Source organism: Glandiceps talaboti, chromosome 18, assembly GCF_964340395.1.
Source record: "Glandiceps talaboti chromosome 18, keGlaTala1.1, whole genome shotgun sequence".
Taxonomy (NCBI): Eukaryota; Metazoa; Hemichordata; class Enteropneusta; family Spengelidae; genus Glandiceps; species Glandiceps talaboti.
In genome coordinates this window covers 6,012,029-6,032,142 of record NC_135566.1, presented here as the reverse complement: position 1 = coordinate 6,032,142, position 20,114 = coordinate 6,012,029, and the positions used below count along the sequence as shown (strand labels likewise).

The window sequence follows — 20,114 nt, the reverse complement described above, 5'->3', positions numbered from 1 at the left end:
ATGATAAAAGTTGTTTATTTAATTAAATTCAACAACATGTAACACGTACGTGGTGAAATTTGGCTCGAATACCACGGACAGGCTATCATCAACATGCGAAGGAAGATAAAATCAACACGACACAAAAAAACGATCATCGTAAAAACCATAGTCCTCTTTACATTATCATCCGAGACGCACCTACTAGATGTGCACGGACACCCCCTCCCCCTCCGTTGAAAGTTGTACTGTATTCAAATACGTACGGTACAAGAAACTACGAAAGATATGCCTGAACCCCGGCCCTGTTGTCAGAGTTGCATTCTAAAACTCCAGTACTGTTCTGACAGTTTTTATATACACGGCGTTGTTTGGTCCTTTTCTCAACGGTCCCGCCAAGAATGTCTTCATCTGTGGCAACGATGAAACAAGGGCAAGGAATTCCTGAAAATTTGGAAAGACAAAAAAGAAACGCCCGATTGTGGTACTTAAGCTTGAATGCTGAATAGCAGACTTTTTAGTCATCCAATAGCTGTGTTTCTAGTGGATACATCATTGTGTATTCTATTTAACCAGCTCTCTTTCACATAGCAACTAAAGAAATAGGGAACGCATTGCACACGCACACACACACACACACACACACACACACGCGCGCGCGCGCGCACACACACACACACACACATACACACACACACACACACATACACACATACACACACACACACACAAATACATATGTATATATAATCATTTAATAAACTTAATTCAATATATAATTCGAAAGTGATATATGAAGTTGATACATTTATTCTATCTCTGAATCCAATCCTCTCAACCAGTCAGTCTGTCTGTCTGTCTGCCCTTCTCTCTGTCTCCCACCCACCATCTCTCCGACTCTCACCCCCCCCCCCCTCTCTCTCTCTCTCTCTCTCTCTCTCTCTCTCTCTCTCTCTCTCTCTCTCTCTCTCTCTCTCTCTCTCTCTCTGTCTCCCCCCTCTCTCACTCTTTCCCTTTCTCTCTGACACAATAGCAGGCTGATAATATCTGATATTGGTATACTTACCGACACTTTTGGATATTCCTTCAGGGAACCTGGTAGATTTTCTTCGGTATTCAACAAAGCCTCTAGTAGTGTTACATCAGCATAGCTTAGCTGATCCCCAACCAAGTACCCGGAAGAATTCTCAGATAACACCTGCATATGTATTGAGATTCGTTTAGACAATCTTACAAAGTACTCGAATTTGTCTTTGAATAAGGGGGGGGGGGGGTGGAAATGGCGAATACCCCTCACACAGAGGAAAATAATCAATTTACTGTGCTTGCTATGTTGAGAACGATTTGATATTTTCTTGATTTAGATGTTTAGGTTTTCTTTCTTCAGAAACGATAATACAACACTCTCAGTTTTAACTAAACACTAATATCTACAGTGTGTGTTTAGTCAAGTTAACCTGTACAACTAAACCTTCATCTTTCCTGATGGCTTTGTACATCTCATGAATTATACAGTAAAGGTTATCGTTATGACAATGTTATCATACAGGCAAACATTTCACCTTTTCAAAAATTGGTAGGTATCTTGGGAGAACTGTTTCCTTGATTTTCGATAAAAGTTTTTCGGTACTTGGGACAAATCCTATTCCAAAGTAATTTTCGAGGAATTCTCTTGCGCCCTCATTCAGTGTATCGATTCTGCAAATAGAAAAATGTAAATATTAGCAGGTATAAAATTTGTTAATACCAATTGTTACGTTGTGAATGATTTCTGGAGTTAAGAAATGAGAGAGAGAGAGAGAGAGAGAGAGAGAGAGAGAGAGAGAGAGAGAGAGAGAGAGAGAGAGAGAGAGAGAGAGAGAGAGAGAGAGTGAGAGAAACACAGACACACACAGACAAACAAACAGACACAGACACAGACACAGACACAGACACAGACATAGACACAGACACAGACACAGACACAGACACAGACAAAAAAGCAGATAGACAGATGGATGAAGAGAAGTAGAACTGCGTGAGAAAAAATTGAACAGAGTTGGAACCGCGTGTATATATCAGAATAGAGTAAGGGACGTTAAAGAAATGTCGTAGTATTACGTATACGGTCAAAATGCAAATGCGCTCTTAGAATTCGAACAAGACTGTACTAACCTACTTTTTTCTTCGTCATTTTTTCCGTCAAGTCCGTACTTTCTAGCCACGTGACGAGTAATTGCTAGAGTTTGTACAACTTTCCTACCATCCATTTCAAGCATTGGTACTTGCATGAATAAAAGCTCGCCATCTAGAGAACAAAATATTATCAATTCGATGAAATCTAACTATTCTACTGTACAGTTCACAGTGTACAGCTATTAGCAAGATATTTCTCTACACGTTTGCTTGTTTGCTACCCTACACGTTTGTTTGTTACCCTACATGTATGATCATGTTTCAGGACAGACTGAGTAGGAAGGCACGCCTACATTCGTTAAGGAAGAATGCATGTGACGAATTTCATCGAAAATCAAAAATTCTTAAAATCTATCTAAACTTTGCCAGATAGAAGTTGCTTGTGGTCCAGTTTGAAATAATAAAATACATTTGAAGGTTCACCGTCTTGTTTCCATGGAAATCGACGATATTTTATTTTCCCATAGAGTTAATACTGTCAGAATTTGGCGGCCATATTGGTTTAAATTGGATACAATTTGACAGGTGTGCCCCTGTTTTTTCTTGATTTTAATTGAGAATAGGGTGGAGATTTTTTATCAAAGTTACAGCTAAAGTTTAAACAGTTTATTTCCGACGTGTATTTCACGTTAAGGTGAGTATTTGATCGATTTATCGATCGATTGCTTGATTGTGATCAAATTCAATACTGCAGTTACCCCTCGGAACGTACTGGAAACACACATCTATTTTCCTAAGACCTATGTCATTCTTATTAATTTCATACTCTCACTTCATGTCACTGTTTCAGTGTTTTGACTGATCCGAAGGATGGCCTGCAATTCGACTAATCTCGAAACATTTACCTGCTCGCCATTTGTCAAGTTGCGACTTCTCCGTCAGAAACCGTTCTGTAAACTAATAACATAAAAATAAAAAAAATTCTGTTAAAACCAAATATTTTGAATATGAGTAGAAAGTTTTAGGAACATGTTAGACCATAAACGCCCTGAACAATCTAGCCATTCATACATGATGGAGCTAAAAGTCACATGACTGTGATAATGTTGGCAATGACTTTCAATTTAATATTCATTTATTCATAAGACTACCTGCAACCAACGATCACGATAAATAGATGTTTATTTTTGGTAAACACAAAGTTATGTTCAAAGATGAGAGATTTCAATTATTACAGAGATGGCGGGAAAATCAGGCATGATTTGTTGTGTAAGATGAACATGTCTAGATTCTTCCAACCAATGTATCCGCTGATTCATAAATTAACAATTCGAAAGTCTGACAGCCTGGTCAGAGATTAGGTAAATGAAATTGCGTTTTAGACTTCACTATTACACTTGAACGGGACGGGGCAATGGTGTTCGCGGGCATGTTCGATACACATGCAATGGACCCTAAAATTTCATAAGAGCCATTAATTGAAAACTTAGGTGTACTTGGAAAGGAATTAGCTAAAGCTAAAGGGCATAAGTAACTTAAATTGTTTTGAGCAGTGTATTGGACAGTGTTCTCGCAAGACTGGGCATCCTGTAGTGGCGTAAAGCGGTCTGTGATTTATGACGTCGATTGACGATGGGTCCTCGGACACTATGTTAAATAACTTGGAAGTACACTCGTTAGCAGCGAATATACAAGTACCTTATGTCGCAATATCATTGTTGTGGTCTTTCTTTTAACAGAAACAAATATGCTTAACATGTTTTATAATAAATGATTCGTGTTGAACAATTCAACGGCTAAAGGCTCACGCCATCCCCTTCCCTACATACACTGACACACTTACGATACATGTTTGCAACATTTTTGCATCCAAGTATCCAAGTATGACCCCCCCCCCCACCCCCACCCCCGAGAGACAGTTTTGACAATGGCAATCAAACCAATCCATGATTAACAAGTGGTTCAGATTTCGATAAGACTATTATTATTATTAAAACCTAAGCTTATACTTTTTAATTGTTAGCCTACAATCCCGGGCATACCATGTACCGTTGTACGGCTGGCTTTAAATCTACTGAGAAAATTAAACGTTTGTAGCTATAGTCCGTCAAAATAAATCAAGAAAGTTACGTCTAAAACAGTTTTTGATAAAATGACAAGGAAGATTGGTAAGTTTACCTCAACTCCTGCAGCGGCGAGGATGAAGCGAACTGATTCACCCCTCCCACGTCCATTGAAATAGGTCAAACGAACATTTTCCTTCGGCGCCATTTTAGAACTACCGATGTTGACGATCTTTCCACTGTGGATGATGGTACACCAACCCGTCTGTAGCTATTTATATAGATTGGACGATCACGACTCACGATGACGGTTCGAATATTTGTTGTATTCTTACACCAGCTGATCTTAGTAGTAGAACCGTTCTGTAACAGATGAAAATGCCGTGTTAATTTTCCCCCAACGTATCGACCAATAGAAATCTGCAAAGCCCAATTGCTACATTTTCTATTTTATGAAGAAAACGTCTCCACTACTGCACTCAAAGGTTCCACCCCTTCCTCAACACATGATACGTGCTAACAATGCAAGTTTGCAACGTTGTTGCATTTCACACTATTTATGGACTCGACTCATAATTTCGACGCTGTGAATAACTTATCCCAAAGTTTTCCGTGAAGATCACTCTTGTTCACCTCTAACCTATACACTACTTTAAAAAAATTCCCCACATGGTCACGTGTAAGCTATATAATAGTATATGTTTCTCGTAGAAACCGTATACGTGCGGTAGATTCACAGTTATGAGTTATTTCGATTTGTATTTGCTGGCCAATAACAATATATAAAATAAGGATATTGAGATTCATGGTGCACAAGATTATTTTGCGTTGAATAAATCAATACGAGATGAATGTCGTGGCGGATTGATACACACGTGTATCCGCACTATTTGAAAATTATACGTTACTCAATGATGACGTCACGAGTTATGTGAAAACTTGCCCAATTCATCATGACACAGCACAAGTAAGTCACTGAGTGGATGGCTTGTTGTAACCAATTGTACATAACAATTCAAAGTCGACAGTCAGATTGTGAACACAGGTACAACTATTATTAATACGTCACAGTATAGTAGATTAAATCACAATGTCACTACAGAAAGAGAGAGGGAGAGAGGGAGAGAGAGAGAGAGAGAGAGAGAGAGAGAGAGAGAGAGAGAGAGAGAGAGAGAGAGAGAGGGGGGAGAGACTGAGACAGACAGACAGACAGACAGACAGACAGACAGACAGACAGACAGACAGACAGACAGAGAAGTGGCAGTTCAAACGTCTACTGTGTACATTCGTTCAAAGCAACGATTGGTCATCGTAATATCGTAATACATAGCCATTGATTTGGCCATATCGACTGTTAAGAGACATTTGTTTGGCGGCTGGCGGCGTGTGCTCATTAATCGATAACAACAGGTGCAGGTACTAGTATATGATAGTCGGATTTGTGCAAGTCATGATACGTTTAGTCTGGCTACCAACGAAGAGTGGAGGTGTAAATAGTAATGATGTGATATAGGGACTACCGGTAGACTATTATGCGTGCAAATCATATAGGGACAAAACTGATAGCAATGATATGGAACGAATCAACCACAGTGTAAAATATATGATACAGTTATGGAGCCAACTTCTATAAGTTAGTACTCATCCACCATCAATCGGCAGGATTCGTACTATGATCCAACAATTACAAATGCTACGACTTCAATAGAATACTCCGTTACTCGTGGCAACTCCACAATGATCAAGACTGTGTCAGTGTTAAAAACAGATATTTTTCTGCGTTTTATGTCGTAGACCCCATCCAACCGCAATTCTGTGGATGTCCGTGTTTGTCTAAATGTGATTGATTTTGTGTCAATTATACTAGTAATATAGTGCTCAAAGTGCTTTACAATTATTACCCCTGGCACAGATCTATATCGGCACAACGGCCCATTACTTCCTCAACTCCATGGGGAGCATATAATCCATTGCAGCGTCTAGGATTAAAGCATTCACATTGCAACCTCTATCCTATCGGGTCCCCAATTATACAGCTGGGTGACAGCGTGAACTGAGGCACAGTCATGGTTCAAATATTGCACAGGGTTCAAATATTATCCCATTCAGAAACAAACGGCAGCGATGGGGTTCGAACCTGCAATCTGCAGATATATTCAAAGCCGGCCATTCTAACCATTCGCCCATCATGACTCCACTGTTTGGATACTACGAAAGCCGTCAGGGGACTTCCGACTTCCGACTTCCAAAACTTTGGAAGTTGGAAGTCGGAAGTCCCCTGACGGCTTTCGTAGTATACCGTAGACTCACAATTTTTATTAGCAAAAATCCTCCAGGGGGTGTGCGCACTTTGTTGATTGATTGATTGATTGATTGATTGATTGATTGATTGATTGACTGACTGATTGGTGTCATGGCATCAATGTTGGCACCTTGTCAGCAGGTAACATGACTCGATGACAGTATCACATTGAGATAAGTACCTATAAATAAATATGTCAAGGGGCTATCAGGTCATGTGATAACGTAGATTATTCAAATAAACTATATATTAATTTTCTCGAGTGCTCGAACAAAATGGCACCGACCCTCGAAGAGTCGAGAACCCATCGATTACGAAATGGCGAGGTTATTCTCGTTCGTCAGTTCAACACTGATGACGAACAGCGAGTTAAAGAGATTTTAAAGTCAGGTGTTCTTGAATACCGTTATCCGTTTGTGTGTCGTCAACTGGGGTTAAGTCGTACGAAAGTGTTGCTTTTGGTGGTTGCGTTGCTATCATGGTACCAATCCCAAAATATCACTGTTACTATATCCATGGTTCTTCTGACGTTGGCTACGATCGTGATCTGGCTTTACTACTTGAAATCACCTCACAAACAGTACATCGACAGGAGACTAGACTCGGACGTGAAGAACATCGACAAAACATACACACGCGGTCAGAGAGGGAACTTCTGGGTGGCTGAATACAACGGTCAAGTGGTTGGTACAATTGGTGCAATGGAGGTACACAAGAATGTCGAGATAAGACTGACGTCAAATTGTGTTATAAAAGAATTCAGGTGCCTAGGAATCGGGAGAATTTTCGTGGACACTGTAATAAAATACGCGGTCGCTAGTGGTTACAGCAAAATACGCTTGTCAACAACGGAGTATCATGCGGGACCGCGTAGACTTTACGAAAAAATGGGATTTGAGAAGACTGCTGAAAGGGTTGTTTGGAAGAATTTTATATTTAAATTGATTTCGTATGAATACACATTAATCATTAAGTCATAGACGAGGAATTAAGAAGCTAGAAGTCACAAGTTGCAACCCAGAGTTTCAACATGTGACGTCTTAATTTTCGGATTAAGTGTATATATATATATATATATATATATATATATATATATATATATATCATGCATGGACCAAGTTCAACAAAAAATATGAAATATATGATCTGGTAGTTCTATGTCACGACAACGCGTGTCTACATCAAGTTGGTTCTGCTGTGTACGATTTATGAGTCACACTGTTCAAAATTGCCATTTAATTACTTTCCCCTATTTTTCTTTGATATTACTGGCGCTGATATAATTATTTTATTCTCCAATATTTTTCTTCATTCAGCCGGAAAATACTCGTGATCTAAAGAACCTACGAGTCGTTAGACGAGTAGTGACAAAAGGCCCCTTAGGTCACTCGAATTTTCTTTGGCTGAACGAAGAAAAATATTGGGGAATAACATCTAAATATATATTATCTACATAATATATATTCATATAACAAACTCACTACACATACATCTAACGAGAGATATTAAAGGATCATGGTTCACACCTGCCTTATAGACTTATAACTATATAAATTTAATAAAATGTACAAATTTACACGGAGAAAGATCACTGCTGGGGTTTAATTTGGTTCAAAGCGACACAGCAATGTCGAAAATAATCACTAAATTGAGGGGAACACCCCCCTATGATTGGCCCCTTCGTAGAAACTGATCTCTCCCTTAGTCATTACGTATTGGGTACAGGTGAAGCTTAGCGCCATCGACAGCGTCGCTTTATAGATGGTTACCCTAAAATGAATGACTACCCGAATGACAGAAAACGAATGACAACATTTACAGTGTGTAAACAGTGGAATGACACCCTTTTCTACATTCAGTTAGTTGAATGACACCCTTCCGACAAAAACATAAGACGATTATTCAATATTGATATTGCTGTCATTCCACTGATGCTATAGAGTGGCTGCTGCCATTCCACTAGTGCAGAGGGTGTCATTCAACTAACTAAATGTAGAAAAGGGTGTAATTTCAATGTTTACTTACTGTAAATACTGTCATTCGTTTTCTGTTCGGGTTGTCATTCGTTTTAGGGCAACCTCTGTATAGATTAGGGTCAAATAAGGTCACGAATCATTACGAACATGACAACGTTCCAGTAAACACATTGGTTGTCTGTCTAGGGTCATCACGGTGACCTCCCGTCCTAAACTCATTCGTCGAAGAATCAGTGAACTGTAAACCATATTTCGTGTCCCAAATGTGGGACATTAGTGACGTCATGATTAATCATATCAACGAATCTATGTGGCCTCAACGAAATTGCTGTAGTGTGGATTTAGGCTAGCAGTTGAAATAAAATACGGAGTAAATGAGAATCTCGCCCACTAAGTGGCAAATAGGTTCTGGAAGAAGCCTTTTGAGTAGACAACTGCTTACATTACAGGTAGGCCTTTATTAGTTTATTGAAGCAGTATTCACAATTGTATTGACAACGTTTGTGTTCAGTGTGTTGACATCTAAAAACTGATCTGAGCCACTGTTCCTATCATTTGATTCTCTTTAGTTCATAATCAATGAAGAGTTCGCCGATGATATTTTAATGTAATACTCGAATACCTTGCTTGTAATCCAGTATAATCGCCTACTTCGAATGTGAAGTATGCCCGGAGGTAGTTGGAGAAGTACATTTTTTGTATTACCGTAGGCTCGTCTGAGCCGTAGGGGAGTGACTAGACTGTACGATACGCCGTGTAGTTCAGCGTGGCACGAATGCCTGTATCTTACAGAATTGGGAGTGACGTTACGTACGCGGATTTCAAATATACGACAACTTTTGATTTTGAAGATTGCTGTTGTTTGCGTTGTTGTTGTTGTTGTTGTTATTGTTATTGTTATTGTTGTTGTTGTTGTTGTTGTTGTTGTTGTTGTTGTTCGCCGTTGGTCAATTTATACATAAATGCCAAAATGTTTGCTATTATAACAAAGACATGGTTAGAGTTGGGCTTCATAATGTTATTATATTTGAATTGTCGATACCACCACGGATATTGAGTTTAGTTTCCGTAGTAGCAATTCAATATTCAAATTTATATTGTCGAGAGACACCCCCCCCCCGCCCACCCTCAAAAGTTCACTTCAATTTCACCGATTTTGCTCTAATGCTTCAATAATAGAACCCGCGTTGTTGGATATGTTTACAGTTGCTATAGCACCAAGCAAACACGCACATCACGTGTTATTCAACTGAATATGTATTTACCGCAACATGGACTTCAGTCTGCGACAATTTTAGATCGCTGGGGTCGGCCAACTCGATCCAAGTGTCATTCGATTCTATTTATAGGGTTGACATAAGTAACATTGCAACCTGAGAGCGGAAAACAATGAGTCGATCAAAGTTGTAAAATGTACAACATGTTGTTCCACTGACGGATATTGGTTTACTTGCCCATGAGAAAAGCAGTTTTAATTGCCGGGTTGCTTCTACATCTCAGCCAACAATACGATCATAAATCTCAGACCACCAGTTTAGTGGTATGAGCATAAATCTATAAGTATCTCTTCGAGTCTTCCATTCCATTGGTAGGGAGTCATTTCCCCCATTTCGAATTCAGACTCTAAGATGTGACTGACTTGTTCAAGCGTGGTGTCATCTGTAGGAATTTTGACATTTCCAATACAATAGAAAACACGAGACGAAGACACCACTGCTTGAAATTGATAATGGAAGGCTCGTTTATACAAGCCTTTCCCATGGCCGGGAAACCATGCACTCCGATAACTAGTATAGGTCCTTCACCATTTTTGTGTTGTAAGCTTATGAAGTTGAAGATTATGTATTTAAACGACTGAAGTACGAAATTTTGGAAGATTGCGGAGCCAAGCTTTGACTAGTTAGGGCCGTAACGGTTATATTTAATTAATAATTGTCAACATTCCCTGACCCAGACATATTTTTTTCCATTCAACCTGTAAACATTTACCAGGAAGGAAACTCGTAGCATTCAGGACCAGCTCAGGAAACTGACCATCAGCACATGTACAGTCACGTGAAACGAGTAATCCATTGTAAAGCTGTTCCCTGCATATGTAGTGTGACTAGTAAGGAGGTACTATCACACAGTCGGGAAATGAGGCATTCGACGCTGGAACACTATACTGTGACTAGTTTGACATACTGGTTGAATTAATCTCTAAGCACTGCTAAGGTACTTTTCCACAGGACTTTACAAACTTTTTAATTGTATCGATACAAACTCTTCCCTACTACAAAGAATCCAACCTGTTCTATCTATAAAAAAAGGGGGGGGGGAATGTGTTTCCATCAAGATCAGTCTTTGAAATAGTTGTTGCGGTCCCTTTTAATCGGGTTATTATCGCTATGACCATATTTCTGTAGATGCTATCTGTGTTCATTGTTCTTATACATCATTCTTTGTAGTAAAGAAGAAATCGTGGTTTATTAATGTGACCTAATTAGACGACTTAGACGTTTACAGGTTTTTCTTTTACCTTTCCAGGTGATATTTTCTTTAATGACTGTGTATTAGTGGAACACTGCCCAAGAAAAAGTATTACTTTATCTACATTTTATTGGATTCTACTGATACGTAAACCGAGTTTTCAACAAAAAAAAATACCATGGGGTGTTCGGGAAGTAAGGCGACAACAGGTTCAACTGGTGCAACTACGAACCAGAATAACGAAAATGGGTATGTATGTATGTATGTATGTATGTATGTATGTATGTATGTATGTATGCATGCATGCATGCATGTATGTATGTATGTATGTATGTATATATGTATGTATGTATGTATGTATGTATGTATGTATGTATGTATGTATGTATGCCTGTCTGCCTGCCTGCCTGCCTGCCTGCCTGCCTGTCTGTCTGTCTGTCTGTCTGTCTGTCTGTCTGTCTGTCTGTCTGTCTGTCTGTCTGTCTGTCTGTCTGTCTGTCTGTCTGTCTGTCTGTCTGTTAGAGCTCCCGACCAGAATATGAACATGATATAGACATCCAACGACGTAATTTTGTTACCAATAGTTGCTATGTGTATATTCGTATTTGACTTCGCGCTGCTTCCACGCGAAAATAAGAGTTAGTCACCACTGACTTATTATTTTCACCTGACCATATTGCTACATCATACCTCCAACAAAGACCGGAAAGAAAGTGTACAAAGCTAGTAGTAACACCTTCTTGACGTCTTACAAACGTCCTGCTCAGGTTATTGTGTCGTTTTACAAAGGTTGCTGTATATTATAGATTTAGCATAACGGCGTCTTATATTTCTGTTTCTCTGTATGTTGCCAAAAAGTTAAAACGTTGAAAAAAAAATAGACGTCTGACTCGACAAAAGTCAAGAACTCAAATTGGTACTCCTTATCGTCTGTCAAATGTCGAACTAAATTTTGTTAGACTTTGTGGGGAAGCCGCAAGAAATTTTGCAACTGTAATCGGTAAAAGGACCGCTCCTGGGGTTTAATTTGGTTCAAAGCAAGAGCAGAATATTTCGCTAACAAGCATGGGTACCCACCCATCCAGGGACTGCCACCGCCGGGGCCCCTATCAGACCACCAGTATTTTCATGCGTTCCTCTTTGTGTGTGTGTGGGGGGGGGGGTGTATGTGTGTGTGTGTGTGTGTGTGTGTGTGTGTGTGTGTGTTTATAAACTTTTTATTCGAGTCCCGAAAAGGAAAGAAAAGGTTACATTACACAACTGTCAGAAAAATCAACAAAGAAACATTACAATATTATGATCAATGTATTATTGAAAATAAGTCATGGTTGTGGACCAGTTAGTTGTAAATATTTTTCCCATTTTTTATGTGGTTATCAAGTTTGTTTTTCTCTTCAAATCCCCAATGTTTTTTCTCCCCACCACCACACCCGTCGTCAAATCTGGGTCTTTATAAATCAACACAGCACTGCTACTTTCAGTGTGTGATTTATCACCGTTTTCATTATACTTCGCCTACCAAGTGCTAGACATGGTTCTACAACAATTCGCTAGAACACACGCACACCTGACACCCGTTTATTTATGGAATTAGCCTCTGTCTAGTATGCGTGTTTATTAATGACCAGCAATGACAACGTGTGAGTGCATAGCACAAAATAACAGAGAACAACCCCGTAAATTCACCTAGAAACTTCAGTCTAATTATAGCATGAACTATAGGTGTTCCGCATGGTGTTCCGAAACTAGGCCATGCGCCCTCTACGATCACCTTGAAGAGCACCGATTCTAGGTCTTGTTCTTGCATTATAAAAACACACACAAACACATGCACCTAGCCACTGTCACGTTAGTTTCACCCGAGGTCTAAGGGTTCAACAAAAGGCGGTTGATTACAGTCGATATTGTGACTAGCTTTCTACACCAAAAGGACGCATTCTACTTGGCTAGAGATACAGATTTGATAAGAGGTAACATTACTTACATAATTATTTACAAAGTTAACCACGTTTTATTTGTCATACTTTCTGTCTGACGCATGCAATTAAATTCTTCAGAGGCATTCGATTGATACACCACAATATGTTAGCCAGGGTCAGTCTCTCCTTTCAATAGCATCCGATTACTGCTTATAAATACACCGACTTTCGTTCTCTGTCTCTAAGTCAATCTGTCACCGTTGAAACTGTTGTCGGAATCGAACAGGATGTTGAACTTGAAATTCCGCAAAAGTGCTCAGTAAATACACATGTTATTCTTCAAATCCTGTTTATTGAATATTGTTCAAAAACAATTGGCCCATAAAGTGATGTTCCAAGATGTGTACGTTTCATTCACTTGTAAGTGAATGATAGTCCCCTGTCACCGAAAATAGATCAAGCCGAAGTAATTGAGTGATTCTTGATAGCAAGCGACCTTGATAGCAAGATACTCAACAATATCTATCATTGACAACTTGTGTTAATCATTTAAGCTTTGTGTGCTACGAATTCACCAAACAATTTAAGCAATGAGCAGAATTTACGGTGGAGGTGGGGTGGGGGTTAAGGTGAGAATATTTCTGTCAATTTTTTTCGCAACCCCCTTAGTGCTCTTGGCCTCCTCTAAATGAACCCATTGCAAGGATTTTCGTAGCCACGCTATACAAAGATTTTACATTCGCCTGAGGTGTACAAACATTGACGAACGCCGTCGGATTCTATAAGAGGTTTATTTACAAATAGATGTTTGCGGTTTTCGCCGGAGGCACCAACTTCAACCGATTTTGAAGTTGGTCATCTGGACATCAGATCATCAAGATCGTCACCTCAAAATTGTTGCACCCCAAAATATTTCATTCCCTGCAATACATTTTCCTCGTTCCCTTATATATGGTTAATTAACGCCGTAGGAATTGTGGAGGACCCTATATACAGTGTCCCGGCCCAATTAAGCTATTTGATCCATAAAACGTAGTGTTTCCAGTACCAAAATAATAAGCTTTGTAAACGTTTATCACAATTCTTACTTTGTCCAATTCGGTAGAATAATAATAATATGTCGATTTCTAATTTGAACCGATTAGTAGTTGGCCCTTTTAAACTTGCACTAGCTTCAACTGGGGCATTTTTTTTCATCCAAAATTAATATCGAAAGACATATTCACTTACAATTGGTCAATTACTTATTTAAGAAAAACACATTGTATCTGTTGATTAGTGGTAAATGTTATCTGTAGGTGGTGTAGTGACAAGGTTAAAGTGTACTAGTTGTAACTGGAGTATAATTTTTTTCGATCAATCAATCACAATGTATTCACTGAATTTAAAAAGAAATACCAATGATTAGACATAGCACATATTAGTCAGTGGTTGATATTATCCATAAGTAGTACAGAAACAGGTTGAAACCATGGTCGCCGTCGAGGGCGCTACTTTTTGGGTGCATGACCAAAAACTCAATTTGATTTGCAGCTACAAAAAATACGTGTGCCCAATGGTAATATAGTATTGTTCACGGTGCACGATATTACCAGTAAGTTATTATACACATAATACAAAACATTTTCAAAAACCCGTTCCAGTTGCTATGTCACTAGTACTGCAGCTTTGAACAAAATGCCAATTTTGAATCATGGAAGAATACTTCCATGTTTGAATCAATCGATTTGACGGAGTAAATATCATTTTATTGTTACCCGTGTTGTATATTTACAGCGATTGGCTGTATATGTCGTGTTGCTTTGATCTTGTGAATTTGTGTGACAAATTTTTAATTATTTTTTGTCAATTGATTTTTTTCAGGATGTCTGAAAATAAGAGTGGTTGTGTTCAAGACGTAGTTAGTGTGGAATGGCTGGCTGAAAAATTCGACGATGGAAGTGTAAGTGAGCTTCGTATCTTGGACGTATCCTGGCATATGCCACAAACAGAACGAGATGCAGCGGCTGAATATGAGAAACAACACATAATGGGGGCGCTCTTCCTCGATCTGAAGACGTGTAGGGACACATCATCTGATCTGGAAATGATGCTTCCATCCGCCGATGTTTTCGCTGAGCAAGTTGGGAAGTTAGGTGTTACGAACGACACGCATGTCATTCTCTATGACAACAACGAAAAATTAGGCATGTTTTCAGCACCGAGGGCGTGGTATATGTTCCATGTTTTTGGACATGACAAAGTTTCTGTCTTGAATGGCGGGCTGCCTAAGTGGATTGCCGAGGACCACCCAACTTCTGATGAAACATTGGATGTTGAGACGGTGACTTATACACCTTCATTTAGGAGCAGTTTGGTAAAAGGCAAAGGAGACGTTGAAAGCAACATTTCAGAAAACAGTTTTACCGTCGTCGATGCACGCCCTCCGGGAAGATTTAAAGGAGAAGATCCTGAGCCAGTACCAGGTGTGTTGATATTAAGAATACCTATTTTATATATACATGTATATATATATACACACACACATGATACACACACATGGATACCTTTCTGTTCCTCGGCAGATCGCCAATTTATATGGGAATCGGTTTACTAGCAATGGGGATAATGATTGCATTTTGCTAAGGCTCTTACGCAAATTACTTTGAACACACAGTGAATGAAACTCGTGCGCACACACGCACATACTATACACGCGCGCGTTATATACACACACACACATACATACATACATACATACATACATACATGCATACATACATACATACATACATACATACATACATACATACATACACACACACACACACACACACCACACACACACACACGCACGCACGCACGCACGCACACACACACACACACACACACACATACATACATACATACATACATACATACATACATACATACATACATACATACATACATACATACATACATACATACATACACACGTAAATACATACACATTTTTCTGAGTACTTGCATATCATTGCGTTAGAGAGGTTCACACTGGAGTAATAGCCTTTTTTATACATGTTACAGAGTGTGTATATGTATAGTACATAAGTTTACATGTCTTCTACATGATTATGAACGTGTAACTGTCGCGTGTATTCATTTACCTATCCGTTGCGATTACTAAAAAAGAACGACGCTTATCGATATCGTTGGGGTTGCTACAGTGTGCGGTCGACCATCAATGACTGAATGTGTGTGTTTTAGATACCCATGAAAATTGAATCTCACTGTTTCCTTTCTCGTCTGGTAGGTATCAAATCTGGTCATATTAAAGGCACTGTTAACATCCCCTTTATGAAGACAATGGACTCTGATACCAAACTGCTGAAAGACATCGAACAACTGAAGGTGGTTTTCAACGATGCTGGTGTCGATCTCAACAAATCTGTGGTTGTCATGTGCGGGACTGGACTGACAGCTAGTTTCTTGGCGTTGGCGGCGCACTACTCCACCAAAACTGATCTCCCACTATATGACGGCGCGTGGATGGAATGGTTCTTAAAGGCTGATGCAGAGACAATGGAAAACGTGCCTGAATAGTGTTGCTGTTATCATAACAGAGTCCACGTTTGTGTAACTTTGATGAGAATTTTTTTTCTTTTCATGCCACAATGTTTTGAACAACTACAAGTAGTTTTGTTTTTTAAGCACCTAAAACCTCCGATAATCTGCACCTTAAAATATCAGTACTTTCTTTCATATTTGACTCATACAATTTACGTACTTTTTTTTACAAACCAAATGTCTGGAATAACCTGGTTACACAGTACTGTGACAAAAAATCAGCACTTTACAAATTACTGTACAAATAAACAGCTACATCATCATCATCATCATCATCATCATCATCATCATCATCATCATCATCATCATCATCATCATCATCATCATCATCATCATCATCATCATCATCAATTAAAGGCTCAGACAACGTGTTAGGTACTATTATTATAATAAACATTGTAAATAAATTTCAAACTTTTATAAATCTAATATTAGTTTATATATGACGATATCAAGACTTTGAAACTGAATAGGATAGATCAGAATTACAATATAGATCTATGTATAGTAGTAGGATGACTGTATATATTGTACTTTCGATCCAACATACAAATGTATGGTACAACGATACACTACATTAAAAGAAACAGCGGCAATCGATTTCAGAGTCCAGATTACTTTAGAGTATATATGTGGGCTTCGCGAGTAGAAATCTCATATTGCGCTGTAACCTATACTTGGAGATACTTAGCCAGCAGGGCTTTACCCGTTCAACATTGATTTGGGAGGAGAGATAGTATGCATCACCTTGATGGCTCAGTGTAGCAAAGTTTTTTGAAATCCGGACACATAGGGGCTTTAGAGGGCTTGCAAGCAATGCACATAATTTAATTCTGCAATTATGGTAATATATACAGTAACCCCCCCCCCCCATCCGCTTTTCAGACAACCAAAATCTCCAAGCCCCCCCCCCTCTTTTGCAACCCCCTTTTTTTCATGCCACCCTAGTTTTCTCCCCAGGCCCCTGCCATGAATTCTGCTACTTGCCTCATAAAATTAAATGTGATGTCCAAAGTAACTGTCTATTTCTCATTCATATGACCTTTTAAAGAGTATAATAATTTCACACAATTCACGATGCAACTTGAGCCGTCGATATCATTTGAACACCAGTTCCTAAGTTAATATATAAAGCAATGAGATGTCAGATGTCTTTTAATATGATGAAAAATAACATTCAGATTGCCGTCAATTTGAAAAACACGTCATGAGTATGGATTGTATCCCTAAGGGTTCAAAACTTGCATTATAAATAATACACTCCCTAAAAAAGTAGCGAAATCACCAACAAACATTTCGACCTTATACCCTTTAACGGCATATCTTAACCGTGTTTACGACACACCACTCACTTGCGACAAGCAAAGTGATTCTATTCCTAGATTAATTAAAACGTCAACACTTGATAAATAAATTATGAAAAACCCATTAATTTTGATGGTCATAAACCATGAAATCGACATGCTCTATAAATTGCAATGGGTTCCGTAACATGCGTAATAGTACATAATATGCAAATCATCCGGTACAGTTAACACCTTGATGCAGTAGTATTAGCAATCATTGAATAAATACGATGTATCTGTTCACGGTTCACAGCGTTGATCACCAGTGGATCGTAAATGAAAATCCTGTTATATATTCATTTTTGTAATAAATTCCAAACTGTTCGATAACATACACGTATTAGTTTGTTTGAAAGGAAAGGAGTCATTGACTGTAAACACAAGAAGAAGTCCCACACGACATCAAACGCCAGCTTAACCACAGACACACGTTACCTATTATGAGACCAGAATTACATCTAAGTAGCATACAAGGACTACCTCTGAAATTTCCCTGAGACGTGATGGATATGTTTTCTTCCATATATTGATATGTATATATAACTGTATGTGAACACCTTTTGATCTAAATTCTAACAGGAAGGCATACGTGTTTATGCACATGTTGCGGTGACAAATCTGTCACACTGAGGGAGGAAGCAATTAATAAGGGATACTCTTTCTCTTTTTCTCTTTCTCCCTCCCCCTCCCTCTGCCTCTGTCTGTCTGTCGGTCTGTCTATCTATCTATCTATCTATCTATCTATCTGTCTGTCTGTCTGTCTGTCTGTCTGTCTGTCTGTCTGTCTGTCTGTCTGTCGCTCTGTCTGTCTGTCTGTCTGTCTCTTTGTCTATCTCTGGGTTTATCTCTCTGTGTCTCTGTCTCTGAATCTGTCTATCTGTCTGACTATTCTCTCTCCCTCCTCTCCTCTCTCTCTCACACACTCCCCTCACACACACACACACACACACACACACACACACACACACACACACACACACACTGAATTTCATCATCAGTGGAAATATATCGGTTGATAATATATAAAATTCAGACATCACAAAATCAACAATGTTTAACAAAATGTTATTACTCCTCATTATGTATCATAATTTCAATGTTACCATGGTTACAACCGAATTTCCTATCTCACACCTAATCATGGTGATTACGCAAACCATGAAACTAGTCACCTGTTTTGTGTTGTCGTAAAGACATATACTTAGAGCTTATTAATATACTCCATTACTTAGACTCTGTTTAATCTATAGATTGATTTTACATTCCAGGTGCATGTAAGATAATCAATAACCAATATTTAGCCGAGAGATAATGACGTCATTTGGATCTAAGGTCAAATAGGGTCACTAATGAGGACAACGTGCGTACAGTATTCATTGTGTGTACAAGATATTTACAAGACCCCCCCAGTTTGATTCGTAATATTATTTTCTACGTATATAAGCTTAGAGCTGCCATTTTAGAACTTGATAGTGCACGATTTATTACTATAAAATGTCACAGTTTCCTATGGAATTAATGTGGTCTTTTGGTTTATTGCAATTTTTCTTCACAGCAGATACTTTTCAACGTAGTTTTCGTTTACTAAAATTGTGTTTTCATTTGACTAGCAGATTTTCAGTTACACACACAAATACAGACACGCACGCAAGCACGAATGCACATACATACATACATACATACATACATACATACATACATATATACATACATACATACATACATACATACACACACACACACACACATACATACATACATACATACATACATACATACATACATACATACATACATACATACATACATACATACATACATACACACGTACATAGTACATTATACGTACGTACACGTGTACACACACATAGATGAGGACAGTTTAATAGGCCACTGTGCCCAAATTTGACAGTATGAAACTTTACCAAACAGGGCGATATAAAGAGAGGGGCTAAAATCACGAGTTGACTTGTTTGAAATGAACAATGCGACCTATAGAATTGCCGATATTTACAATGGGAGAGACCATATAACTATGCATACAAGTCTTTCATATATACAACAATTACTTTTGAATGTAAATAAGGTATTTCATAGAGTGGAATGAAATATACATTATGGCTTCAAATGGAATATATGACCCATTTCCATTTTTATTAGCAAATGGCAGATGTGACAAATTAAACGGTATAGAAATGTTGTATATGTGGCACCAGACTGTGGTCAAAGGAAAAGAGGGATAAAGAAATGGCGTGCCATTCAAATACAATGTACATTAGGACCGTCTCACATCGTTGTACAGCAAAATTCGTTCACTAGAAAAAGAGGGGTTCCTTCTAGTGAAATGAACGCATTAT

The 20,114-nt window shown here is 38.6% G+C and overlaps 2 protein-coding genes across 2 annotated transcripts; one reads left to right on the top strand and one right to left on the bottom strand.

Moving 5' to 3' along the window:
- Positions 1-122: 122 nt before the first annotated feature.
- On the bottom strand, positions 123-4,574 carry LOC144449428 (glutathione S-transferase A4-like). Its single transcript, XM_078139959.1, has 6 exons — positions 4,273-4,574; positions 3,000-3,051; positions 2,134-2,266; positions 1,542-1,677; positions 1,046-1,177; positions 123-423 (listed from the first exon to the last, which is right to left on the bottom strand). Exons 1-6 carry the CDS (start codon positions 4,363-4,365, stop codon positions 304-306), a joined length of 666 nt encoding a protein of 221 aa, XP_077996085.1. The 5' UTR covers positions 4,366-4,574; the 3' UTR covers positions 123-303.
- A 4,195-nt stretch (positions 4,575-8,769) lies between these two features.
- On the top strand, positions 8,770-16,680 carry LOC144449442 (thiosulfate sulfurtransferase-like). Its single transcript, XM_078139975.1, has 4 exons — positions 8,770-8,884; positions 10,962-11,153; positions 14,687-15,288; positions 16,098-16,680. Exons 2-4 carry the CDS (start codon positions 11,083-11,085, stop codon positions 16,385-16,387), a joined length of 963 nt encoding a protein of 320 aa, XP_077996101.1. The 5' UTR covers positions 8,770-8,884; positions 10,962-11,082; the 3' UTR covers positions 16,388-16,680.
- The last annotated feature ends 3,434 nt before the right edge of the window (positions 16,681-20,114 follow it).

Bases quoted from the DNA above. Each gene is read 5' to 3' on its own strand.
- LOC144449442 (XM_078139975.1), top strand. From the start codon at position 11,083: ATGGGGTGTTCGGGAAGTAAGGCGACAACAGGTTCAACTGGTGCAACT. The intron at 11,154-14,686 runs GTATGTATGTAT...GATTTTTTTCAG, and splicing joins AACCAGAATAACGAAAATGG to GATGTCTGAAAATAAGAGTG. The intron at 15,289-16,097 runs GTGTGTTGATAT...CTCGTCTGGTAG, and splicing joins AGATCCTGAGCCAGTACCAG to GTATCAAATCTGGTCATATT.
- LOC144449428 (XM_078139959.1), bottom strand. From the start codon at position 4,365: ATGGCGCCGAAGGAAAATGTTCGTTTGACCTATTTCAATGGACGTGGG. The intron at 2,267-2,999 runs GTAAATGTTTCG...TTTGTTCTCTAG, and splicing joins ACTTGACAAATGGCGAGCAG to ATGGCGAGCTTTTATTCATG. The intron at 1,178-1,541 runs GTGAAATGTTTG...ATACATATGCAG, and splicing joins ACCTACCAATTTTTGAAAAG to GTGTTATCTGAGAATTCTTC.